General features: G+C 37.1%; 1 protein-coding gene across 4 annotated transcripts in view; it reads right to left on the reverse strand.

The window, feature by feature from the left end:
• Positions 1 to 13,362, reverse strand: part of NEK11 (NIMA related kinase 11) — a 245,475-nt gene that overhangs the window by 155,154 nt on the left and 76,959 nt on the right. For all 4 annotated transcript variants that reach the window (XM_040636821.1, XM_040636818.1, XM_040636820.1 and 1 more), the window contains 2 exons: positions 6,409 to 6,473; positions 5,327 to 5,453 (listed from right to left, as the gene is read on the reverse strand). In XM_040636821.1, coding sequence (XP_040492755.1) covers positions 5,327 to 5,453; positions 6,409 to 6,473 — 192 coding nt within the window. The remainder of the gene's footprint in view (positions 1 to 5,326; positions 5,454 to 6,408; positions 6,474 to 13,362) is intronic.

The following is a 13,362-nucleotide window of genomic DNA, read 5'->3' on the forward strand; positions in this document are numbered from 1 at the left end:
TGATTTTATTTGGAACAGAGGGAAGGATATTGAAGCCTAAACTCCAGCTCTCAGAAACAATGAAGATTTTGATGGAGCAATTAAGAGGAAATTGGTAGCTCTGTGAGTACAATAAACTAAACTATAGGCTAGCTACCTTAGCTAAGAATAGGCAAATTTCAAACCTTGAAGACTAGCCTCAAAGACTGCATCTGCAAAGAGACTCAAATTTAATGGGAAGAGACTGGAGAGCAATGCATGTCTCAGGGCATTCTTGAAAATAATAAAGCAATGAGTTGGCAATTAGTGAAGGCTAACAACTGGGTGTAATACCAGCAGAAATAGCTAAGCAGAGAGAACAGGGAAAAGGACAGAGAGCCTTGCTAAAACTACTGTCATCCCAAGGCTAACTGTGAACGTGCCCAAGGCTATACTCTGAAGATCAACACTAGACATTTCACACTGGAAGGGAAATACATTTCACTAGAATAACCAGGCATGTCACTAAATGAGTAAAGAGACAAACGATACCAAGACCCAGAGAGATGGGAGAGCGAGGAAAATAAGTGTTCAGAATTGGATACAATATATTATCTAAAATGTCCAGTTTTTACCAATTATGAGATATGCAAAGAAACAGGAAAATATCTATACACGGCGTGGCGGGGGGAGCAGAAAACAGAAACTGAGAGGTCTCAGATGTCAGATTTAACAGATAAAGACTTCCAAATATGTTCAAAGAACTAAAGGAAACCATGTTTAAATAAATAAAGTACGATATAAATGTCACATCAAATGGAGAATGTCAGTAAAGAGAAATTATAAAAGAACACCAAATAGAAATTCTGGAGTTGAAAAGTACAAGAACTGAAATAAAAATTCACCAAAGGGGCTCAACAGTAGACTTTAACTAGCAGAAGAATCAATGAACTTGAAGATAGACTGACAGATATGCAATCCAAAGAACAGAGAGAAAAATGAAGAAAAATGAACAATGTCTTAGAGAAATGTGGGAGACCATGAAGTACAACAACATGTGCATAATGGGAGTACCAGAAGGCAAGGAGAGAGAGAGAAAGAGAAAAAAATACTCAAAGAAATAATTCTTGAAAGCTTTTCAAGTTTGATGAACTACATTAATCCACATGTCCAAGAAGCTCAACTAACTCCAGGTAGGATAAATGCAAGTCCACACCCAGATACATTGTGCCCTAAAAATGCTTAAAGACAAAAACAAAGAGAAAATCTTCAAAGAAAACATTACACAATGTTTAATAAACATTATTAGTTGAAAAATTACTGTGCCCAAGTATAGAATACTATGCAAACATTTAAATGATACATGGATATATTTTGTTACGGCAGTGCAATATTTCCTTTTGCAAGTAAAAAAAAAGCAGGTTGTGAAATATATATAGTATGATTTTTTTTGTAGTAACAAATATGTTTATATAGGGATATAAGGCACTTAGCACATTAACTGTCAATCACAGAGTAAGCAGTCCATAGACAGCAGCAATCCTGGTTCTGTTGCTGCAGTTGTATTGTGACCTTTGTAAAACTGACCAGGCTAGATATTATGCTCAGATTTCGTATCAGTCATTTCATGGTAGTCATTGAGAAAAGATATTAATACCCAAATCTGCACTTGACTGAAATGTTTTCCTACTTCAGCTTCTGTTAAGTGAAAATAATGACAATGACACCAGTTCCCACTTCCTAGAAAGGCATACCCTGCCCAACAGCTTAGTTCTAAATCCATACAAGAATTTCTCAGACCATGGGAAGCTGAGAGAAATGGACTCTCTTGCTCCAGAGCTTCCTTCACCAAGATGGGGCTGTTGGCTGCCAGCTACCTGCAGGCCCCACATTAACTACAAAAACTGCTGCCAAGGTGGCCTGTATTTCTGCCTTTCCTAAATCCTTCACTGGAAAATAGGCTTGTTCTCCACCCTGCTCCCTTTTCCTGTCCAATTTGGGAACGCTCTCCTGTGAGGATACTTTCTTAGTTCTGGTAGGTCAGGCAGGTGCTGGTTCCTCTCTGTTTTCTTCTACTTATAGCTAATCCTTGTCTGACACTTCTGCCCAACATCACTAAAGTCTGAATCCAGTGTTGAGTGTGAACTAGACTCCTACAGTATCCCTTATGTAGCCAACCCTTGGACCAGATCTCAGGTTTTTGCAAAATCCTGAGACCTTCACAGTATACTCTGGCACCTCTACTATTCCCACCACCATTCCCTCCACTTTACTCACCCAAAGAATATAGGGCCACAAGATCAAAGAACCATCTGGTTGACCTCTCACAACAAGATAGATAAGACCGACAATGAAATATTCTGTTTCTTTTCTGTTTAATTACAGCATCATTATTCCAATAGTATTGTCCTTCATTTGTTTCTCCTACCAAAATAATAAATTCTAACCATTCATAATTTAAATCAATTTAAAGAGATGGCCTAGGAACACAACTCATATATTATATTTTTCCTGTGGGGGGGAAAGTGTTCAGCAATTGCTTATATAGATCGGCAGTATTCAAAGTATTGTCCTCAATGAACCTAATTATCCTAACTTTCTGAATAAGTGTTTATAAACTTATGGAACCTAAACCACTTTTAAGAGAGAGACTTATCTGTACTTGATTGCTATAAATAAATGAATCCCAAAAGGTTTAACAGATTGCAGAAAGAGGATAAGGTTACAATGGGCAAACATTAACAGATGAAATATAATTAGTATTATACCAATTCTTCATTAGGCATTATAAATATAATATGTACAGCTATTAGTGCTAAAACAAAACACCCGTCAATTATTCACAAGTGTTTCCAATTGGAAGGAAATATTTCACAGTAAACAGATGCTACACACTGAGATTAAAACAAACAAACAAACAAACTCTCAACCCCATTCAATCTAATTTTTCTAAGAGTGTCTCCCAAAGATTACTCATCACACTTATGTATCTGCCACTATAATTAATAGTTCTCTTTATTCTTTCCACTTTAAGTTCAGCAATAGAAATTTCATTACCAGATAAGCTTGTTTTGATTCAGATACAACCAAGGTAATTACTAAATTCATAATAAGGTGGTTCTTTGGGGTCAGGATGATGATAAATCCTTAGCTTGTACTTGCTGAACAGTTAATAATCTCTGCAAGGAAAGCTGACCTAAAGCTCACACAAAATATATTAAAATTCTCCTGTATTTTTATATTTGGGAGGTTTTAGATTTTTTAAGTTTTGCCTGAGTCAGGTATTACTTTTGTAAACCTAAAACATTATAGCAATATTATTTCTATTAGTCTATATCCCTGTAATTCTGATATTCCTGATAATTCCTATATTCTTTATGATAGTCCTATAATTCCCATATTAGGAATAATTCTATAATTCTTTATGCAGTACTAGGAGTAGTTTTTAAAAAAATAACTACAACAGACACAATTGAGACAAAAAGTCTATATGCTTTACTCCTCTGTCTGTGGGTACTGTTGCCCAAGTTTCTGGGGAGACACATCTGATTTGGCAAACAGATGTAGATACCTGCCCCAAAGAGCCAGCTTTCTTGCTACATGTAATGCCAAAGGCTTAACAATGGGCTTCATAAATTAATTTAGTCTTAATTCAAATGACATGATGTAAACATCTTTCTGGCATAGCATGTAATTTTAATCATGAAGAGATTATATATTTGAATCTATTTTTATTTTTTTTGAAGATTTTATTTATTTATTTGGGAGAGAGAGAGAGAGCATAAGGGGGTTGGGGAAGGGGCAGAGGGAGAGGGAAAAGCAGACTCCCCACTGAGCAGGGAGCCCCATACGGAGCTGGATCCCAGGACCCTGGGATCATGACCTGAGCTGAAGGCAGATGCTTAACCAACTGAGCCATGCAGGTGCCCCTGAATCTTTTTTAAATGCCCACAATAATAAAAAAGTTAAGTATAAAAAGAGATGTAAATAGGTAACTCAAATCCAATCCAAAGCCCAAGACTGATCTCAAACTGAAGAAAGCACTTTAAAAAGAGCAAGAAGACTCTTCCTCAGGGGAGGAATCCTATTACTTTTTAAATTTTATACCCTAAGGGCTATTACACAGTGACTGGCAAATAGTAGATGCTCAATAAAGCAAAATTTAAGGTAACTCATTTGAACATATCTTTGCAGTTTTTGTCTATTATTTTGGTTTTGGTTTGGGGGGAGGGTATTAGGGGAAGGTTATGATTAGAGAAAATATGATAGGTAAATTGGAAAAGACCATCAGGGTAGAAACAGGCTAACAATGAAACAAAACAAAACAAAACAAAACCCATTGAAGAACCTAGAAATGAATAATCACAAGAGTGAACTGAAGGGACAGAATGGATGGTTATCGGCCATAGCCAGAACTACTGTGACAGTGTTCTCTCCCACTTGGGAGGCACCAGAACAAGAACATGAGTAATGACCCTTATGAAAATCCAAAGGCACATCCCCTGTTGTGCTTACTTTGCCCTAACCACAGGAAAGGTAACTTTCTACTTTATCCTCTTTAGAAGAATGAAGTAGACATAATCTTTCACATTGCTCATCTTTGAAAGCTCAGAACACTTAAGTTGATTTGCATACAATAATTATTTACTTAATTAACAGGCTCTCAGCTAGATTGTCCTTTCAACCCTTAACAAGCCGAAAATTATATGATTCCTCTTCAAAGGAAAAGAGATTTTCCCTAAATAGGATCTATTGCTAACAATAGAATATAATTTTCCACATGGCTTCTGCATTGAGATTTAAACTGGTTCCATGACAAAGAATAAGAAATTCCTTTGGTACAAGAGCTCAGATAAATGGAGAAATCTCAGATGCATCTATCATTGAAAACCCCCCAATTTTTTTATTTAAATTTATTCTTAAAAGCCAATAACTTCAGTAAAAATTCTTAAAAGCATCAAGAAGAAAAATAAATAAATAAAGCCATACATTCCCCACAGAGGTAGAAGTTGATCTTAAATAAAATAAAGCACAGTGTTTAGGATTACAAATACTTTAATAGGCTAGCAGAAACATATCAACATTTAATGTTTATGATGTATTAAGAACTTTTCCTTGTGGTTCAAGAAGAAAAAAATCCAAACCAACCAAACTAATCTATAAATAAAGAGAACTTTTGAAATCAATATAATGGAAATAATCAAGTTTCAAATCCAAAAACCCTCTTTACTTTGATCAAAGAATGACTCATACTTCAAAAGGATAAAGTGAGTGGATGCAGCAAGTAAATGAGCCTAAAAACGAAACGCATTGTTCTCTCAGTGCGGCAGATGTATACATCATCTGGACTAGCCCACTGCCCACTCACCAGATGTCCGACTTTGTGTTGTAGCCTTGGTGTGTCAAAGCCTCCGGACTCATGTAATGGGGAGTTCCAGTTAAAGTGGTGGCTACATCACAGGATCCCATTAGGAGACGAGAAACTCCAAAATCCCCTTGAAATAACAATTTTTATGAATACTTTAAAACCATGAAAATCAGCCTGGAAATTAACAACTGTCTAATTTGACAATTTTAATATGCAATGACTCATACCATTCAAAGGGAAGGAAAAGAAAAATGGTATCTTTTAAATTTAAAAGGCTGGTGAATAGCTTTAAAAACACAGGCCTTATAGGAGAAGGAAGACTGAGCCAGGAAACTGAATTATGTAAGCTAAAGCTTTTTATTTCTGGAATTATGGAGAACCAGCAACTTGAAACAAAAAGCTATTTCAGGTCTGCCTAACAACAAACAAAATTATTCTGGAGGGCCGAATATAATGATTTGTGATTTTATCCAAGGAGGGAGAGTTTGTTCTTCGTTACAATAAAGAAAAGATTTCAAATAAAAGACCTGAGACATGTTTAAAAACATGACTATAAAATCCATTAACTTCTCTTTACTATTCTAACTAGTCACATGCGTTTAGGCTTTCCCTCTCTAAGAACATCTTACATGAAGACCGAACAATCCAGTAACTGTTATGAGAGGACGTACAGTTCTGAAGAAGAACTAAAAATTAATAAATCCATGATACCAATATTTTAATTATCTGTGATAACTGCTAATTGCTTGCCATAAAATAAGCAGGAAACCTGTACTAATTAACCGAGTTAGTAAAACAACTCTAACTACTTGCAAATGCCTGGCATGGAGAAGGAACTCAAAAATTATTAATCTATCAAGTACATGGCAAATGTCTTACACTTCAATTTATATCAGATACTCAGAAACAAAATAATTGGGTTTTGTTGGCTCCAACCAAGTAAAAACAAAAGTTTGAGAAGTTAAAATAAACCAGTGATTACTCTAACACTTCTAGCTACTATATATTTGAATGTGATATACAGCTAACATCTAGAATATATTCTCCCATCTTTCTGGAATGTATATTTTTAAAAATCTTACCAATTTTAAGCAGATTGTTTTTCAGAAATATATTCTTTGATTTCAAGTCTCGATGAAGTATCATCCTACAAAAAGGCAAAAAAGGACATAAAATTTCATGCAAAATATAAAATTTTTGATTTCTAATATGGATAATATATATGGGTGTATGTGAAGTGATAAATACACAGTCCCACAGATATATCTTTCAGTGTTTAAAAGCTACAAATCCACAGCATTTTCTAGTTCCCCTGAGGAAATAGGAGTTTTAAAAACAAAGTTTTATGGGGTGCCTGGGGCCTTCGGCTCCGGGTGTGATCCCAGCGTTCTGGGATCGAGCCCCACATCGGCTCCTCCACTGGGAGCCTGCTTCTTCCTCTCCCACTCCCCCTGCTTGTGTTCCCTCTCTCACTGGCCGTCTCTCTCTCTGTCAAATGAATAAATAAAATCTTAAATAAATAAATAAAAACAAAGTTTTAAAATAAGCAGAACATGTAGTTGGGAAAAGAATGACGTGGTTTACATTATTTCAATAGGTCAAATTTTATTGTGTTTCTGTAGCATGATCTACATAGCACTGTATCTATTAACCATACGCTCAGTTGATAGACCAGTTATCATAAAGCTTTGTCATCTATTATACATAATCTATTACATATTATATGTTATACATAAATATGTATTATATGTTAAGTATATTTATATAATATATATTTTATAGAACATATATGTAGCTATATGTTATATATATATATATATATATATATATATATAACCTATTATATATATTAAATCCAAATGTTCAGGTTTTATGTATTTGTAGAAATAATAATGTTCAAGATGATATTTTATAATAGATAACATGTATAAGCCAACAATATAAATTATGTCAGTTAAGACTTTTGTTTCTGGAATTATAGAGAACTAGACAACTTGAAAACATTTACTTAAAAAACACCAAAAAATGTGGAATAAAGTCTATAAATATCTTCACCTATGCACAGCTGAGCTTGCAAGAAAATGAAGCTAATCCCTGATGGTTTATACAAACAGAAAACTGAAAATCAGTGTGGGCAGTAGGTACTGATTTCTCAGCTGCCCTAGGGGGTTGTGTTGAGCTCAGTAACCAATGGGCTGTCTTTAGTGACCTCACACAAACAAGAGCCAAGACCTCGAGCCCATGTAATGTGAAGAATTGGAATATATAGACACAAATACGTCAGAATCCCATAAGTGGTTTGTACCTTAACTGAAAGAATGACCTAAGAAACATCCACTTACAAGTGAACAAAATGACAAGAAAGTTGATCTGTATAGGTCTGAACTTCTGAGCGGAGAAAAAAATATCTATCTCTCTTCTTACCTCGTAACTGTATCTCTCTGCTCACTCACATTTGGGATTCAAATAGGCAATAGCTGCATGGCTTCAGAAATCCCAAGCCAAGAAATTAACAGAAAAATTGGTTCTCAGCTGCTTATACCCTCTTGGGGCATCTGGCAGAAGCAAATGCAAACTAAGAGTCAGCAGATAACATACAGTGAAATCACACCCCTGAGATTTTCAGATAATCTAAAAGGATTCAAGCTATAAAATAAGTATATTTTAAGAGATTAAAATCATAAAGAAAGGAATAGAAAACATAAGATAGAAAATGGATACTATCCAAAAAAAGAAGATGCTGATTTGAAAACCAACCAAATAGAATTTCTAGGGGAGAAATGTGATTGAAATTAAAAACACAAGAATAAAACCTGAGCTTCCAACCATGATGGAGTAAGCTTATTTCACACTAAATCTCCCACTTTCCACAGCTGTATAGAGAACACTGAAACATCTGAACAATGTAAAATCTGAGTAAAATTAAAAAAACAACAGCAGCAGGTCTTTGAAGATATCAGAGATCACCTAAGGCAAGCGAAGGCAGTCATCACTTGAGGAGCCAGACCCTGGAAAGAAAGGAAATGCTCTAGCTGAGCCAAACATTCTGCGTGGTGTGTTCCTCTCAGGGCAGCTGACATCAGCAGAATGCCCTGGGCTAGAGCTTGCAGCACTTTTCCTGGGCTCAGGAGGCAAAAATTACAGTTCAGGGCTACAAGGCAGCCAGGAATTGAGGGGAAATTTTTCCAGTAAAGAGAACAAAAGTGAGTCCGATATTCTGCGTGGCTTTTCACCCTTGAGGCACGTAACTGAATCCTAAGCTGTTCAGGGGAAGACATTAAGGAGAAGGTGGCTGCTAAGAGGTTAAAAACTAAGCAGTTTTCAGGAGATTCACAAAGATGAGGAAGGGTCCTGGAAACCCTCAAGGCCTACTTCTTAGATAGAAAGGCAAACTGGACCTAGACCAGCCTTCACAAAGTTTGAAACCAGCCTTAAACCAAACTCAGTCCCCCATTAGCTCAAGGTGATCTGCCCTTACTATAACTACCCCCCAGAAAAAAATCAGATCCTCTCCAGAAGAAGATAGTATCACCCAACATCTCTCCACTACTTCATATACATTGTCCACCATTCACTCAAAAACCAGAAAAAGAAAGCAGGTAAAGGAGAAAAAGGTACGTCACAAAATACAAGGGTAGAAACATTCCATATATTGTTAATCACAATGGACTAAAGTCATGAATTAAAACACAGAGAAAAGGGACTAAGCTATTTTAAAAGAACTGTTATAAGAAACACACTTAAAAAAAAAAAGTAAGGACATAGGTTAAAAGCACAAGGATTGAAGAGATATTCCAGGCAAAAGAAACTAGTAAAAAGCAGTATTAGGTAAATTAAGGATAAAGAGTATCACTACAGGGGCACCTGAGTGGCGCAGTTGGTTAAGCGACAGACTCTTGATTTTGGCTCAGGTAATGATCTCAGGGTTGTTGAGATCATGCCAGGCTGGGGCTCTGCACTGGGCATGGAACCTGCTTAAGATTCTTTCTCTCCCTCTCCTTCTTCCCACCCCCCCCAACCCTGCGTAGGCAGGGGCACCTTCTCTCTCTCTCTCTCCTTCTCAAAAAAAAAAAAAAAAGTGTATCACTACATAATGAAAAAATCAAGTAATTTATTGCAAAAATTTTTATTTATTTATTATTTTAGAGAGAGAGAGAGACGGGGGGAGAGGCGTGAGAATCTTAAGCAGGCTCCACTCCAAGTACAGAGCCTGCCTCGGGGCTCAATCTCGTGACCCTGAGATCCTGACCAGAGCAAAATCAAGAGTTGGATGCTTAACCAACTGAGCGATCCAGGCGCCCCTATTGGGAAAATTTTTAAATTCTGTACTTGTGTGCAACTTCTGACACAAGCTTAGATACATTATGAAAAATTAATATTAATAAAAATTTAAGGGGAAATTGAAAAATCCACAATCATAGTGGGAAGTTTAACATATTTCCCTTGGGGGCGCCTGGGTGGCACAGCGGTTAAGCGTCTGCCTTCGGCTCAGGGCGTGATCCCCGCGTTATGGGATCGAGCCCCACATCAGGCTCCTCCGCTATGAGCCTGCTTCTTCCTCTCCCACTCCCCCTGCTTGTGTTCCCTCTCTCGCTGGCTGTCTCTATCTCTGTCAAATAAATAAATAAAATCTTAAAAAAAAACATATTTCCCTTGGTAATTAATGTAGGCAAAAAATTAGTAAGGATATAGATTTTAGTAAAACAATTACAGATTTGAAAAACACAATTAGCTTGAGCTAATACACATAAATTGAATATTTCATCAAACTTAAAAATGCATGTTCTTTCAGGCACACATAGAATATTTTCAAAAACTGACAATGAACTAATCAATAAAGCAAGCATCAATCAGCACCATACAGTTCACACATAGCACACATATGGTTCAATGAGGTTACATTAGAACCCCATCAGGAACCCCATCAGGTGCTTATGATGTCTGCTAACTTAATCCTTTAAAACAATAAAGCAGAGCAAGGAGCTAGAGACTAAGCAGGGAAGGAAGACTAGTTTATAGTTGAGATCAGGTGGTCAAGAAGGCCTTGGAGAAAGTGACATTGCAACAGAGATGTGAATGAAGCTATGGGATAAGGTTGTGGTGGTTGTTACTGTTACTGCTCATACTTCTATTGTTATTGCTACCACCAATATATCAAAAGGAAAGTTGTGTGAGGCTATCAAGCAGAAAGGAATGATGAACTATAGGGAGTGGTTTAAACGCCATCATCCTTCCCCCTTCATTCTTCAACATCCCACTCCCTGCTCAAGACCCTCCGGGACCCCTACTGTTGGCTGAATCAAGGACAGCTTCACATTTGGAGTCTTCCATTTGCAGCCTCCTTTTACACCTATTTGTTCCTACAAAAAAAAAATCTAATGGAGGAATAAACATTTAGTTATATATTTGAAGTACCTTTTAAAAGGAAAAAAAACCTCAAGAATAACTACAAACCAAGAAAATATGGGCTAAGAAATGGTCACATCTCTGTTGAAGCCAACAAAGCACTTGTTTACCTTACATGCAGCACACGCGTTCCTTCCTTTATGTTACTGCTCATCTTAAAACGCCTTCCTCTTTCATCTCTGCCTCTCAGAATCCTGTCTGTCCTTTAGGACTGTATTGGATACAAACTTCATGTACCTCCTTGGAGTCCCCTGACTACCCCCTTCCTTCCAAAGGCGCTGGTTCTGGAGGCCAATTAGTCACTTGCCTGAGGATGTCAGGCCCTCGTGCTCCTGCCACATCTGGACTAGGATGAAACACACACTATGGGACACGGAATCAAGCATTCCAACTGGCAATGTAAGGAACTAGATGACACATCCTAAAAGTGCAAGGGAGTTAGCTCCTTTGAAGTAGACCAGTAGGAGACAAGAGGAGAAAGAAGCTGGGCAATCATTTTCTCTTTTTCTCCCTAAGGCATGCTACCCGTGTTTATAAACCATACAAATAGCCCTGCCAGGCAGCCTGCTGGGGTCTTTCTCCAGCTTTTTGTGAATCGATGGCCAGTACAGTAACACACACTTGTCTGCTTCAGGCACTCACCTCGTTTCAATTTGTCCTCACTCTCACCACCCTGGGTCTATACCACCCAAGGCAGATATCAGCATTTCAATCCTTGCCCCGGGCTGTTTCCTAGAGGCCCAACCTTAGAAAAGGATCCCCCCTGTATCACTTTCTTAACTACCATTCCTACTACTATCAGCAAGTTAGACATACTCTTCCACTTCTGTTCTTCTTTTCACACCACATTCTACAATTGACCAATCACTCTTACAAAATTCTAAGCTCTACAAGGTCTGCATCTTACCTGACTATATTATCCCCTGTAACACTATAATCGTTTAATTAAACTGGTAGTTTAAACTTGATTGAATCTTTGGATTTACAGGTGCCTGAACTTTTCAAACTATTTTTGATCGACATTTTTCCAAAATGGACTATATAATTCTCCAACTTCACAAAGAATATTTTTTAACAATTCATGATTATAGTATGCATCAATTACTATGGTGTATCTAGTCATCAGGCTTATACAGGAGACCCCAATTTGCAAGCAGCATTCATGAGACTTCGGCTGGGCATAGGCATGTGGCTTTACAAAATTAAAATCTGCTCTTGAATCCCTAACTTAAAAACCTTCCATGGGTCTGCACTGCTTCCAGAATAGAATATAAAATACTATATGTGGCCTATGAGAGACTAGAAGATCTGGCCCTACCAATGCCTCCACAAGCCTTGGCAAAAACTCAGGCCAGGTCTGTATCATCTTTTCCTCTTCTACACTGTTCTTTACTCTTGGTAGAGGCTCGATAAATGTACATTAATTTTAGAAACACTATCCTTGGAACAAAAATGAGTACCATCTTGTGGGGCTCATTTATTAATCCTAAAAAACAATTAAGGAGTGCCAACTACCTGCAATGTGCTATACAACATAATGTGAAAAATGATAAAGATTCATAAGACAAGGCCATATATCCCATCATGCTTACAATCAGGTTGGAGAGATAAAGGAAAAGTACACAAATAACTATAAAAGATGGCAGAGGGGAACCCAGTTCTCATCACTTTATTAAAAATTATTTATAATTATAAAGTTACCAATATAGATATTTACATTCAGAAGGAAACTTCTCTCCCAACAAATGATTGCTCTTAAGTACATGCCCACAAAACTGTACTGTTATCAGTTAACACTAGAAATATCAGTTATAAAAATAAATGATTTTTTACCATTACAATTAGTGATAATGCAGGCGTAGCAATGTGGTCAGACCTCAGTCATCCACAGCAAAGCTATAAATCATGGCTGAGGAATAGGGCCAAAGAAGAGCCACTCAGAAAGCCCATCTACTTTACTTTATGGAGACAAATAGCCACACACTCAAACAAGGAATGCAATTAGAATTGTATGTAAGGGCAGGAGTTTCCTCTAATTCAAATAATCTTTATTCTCCTAAAGTCTTCGGAGAATTACAGAGGAATAAGCAATGCTTTCAAGAATGGAGAGGAAGGGGAAGAATAAAGGTGGACAACACAGGTCTGGGCCACCTCTTCGCACGGCAAACAAACCCCAGTGCTATCACCTAAAGCACTATGCTACTATCCTTATGCGCACTCTGGAGATGAGAAAAACAAGGCTTCGAGAGGCTAATTTGCCCAATAATTTGCCTATGAGTACAAACAGGTCTGTTTGACTCTACAAAGTATCATAGTTCTGTTTTACTCATGGTAAATGCTCAGTAAATGTATATTGATTTTAAAAGCACTATCCTTGGCACAAAGATAAATACCATCTAGTGGGGCTCATTCATTAATTAAAAAAAAATAGAAGCTTTGCTTTTAATCAATATTCTCTCCTGCCTTCTTATATTCCCACAACATCTAGAGCTGGGCTCTGCATAAGTGTGATGTTGACTACTTAAAGATTAAAGGCAAAACAATTATAGTTAACAAATAGAGGGTTAAATAAAATTTGGCCTATTCTATGACCACTCTTGGGGTTCCCTTGGTATCACAGGAACTGCTGA

Source organism: Ursus maritimus, unplaced genomic scaffold (genome assembly GCF_017311325.1).
Source record: "Ursus maritimus isolate PB19 unplaced genomic scaffold, ASM1731132v1 scaffold_20, whole genome shotgun sequence".
Taxonomy (NCBI): domain Eukaryota; kingdom Metazoa; phylum Chordata; class Mammalia; order Carnivora; family Ursidae; genus Ursus; species Ursus maritimus.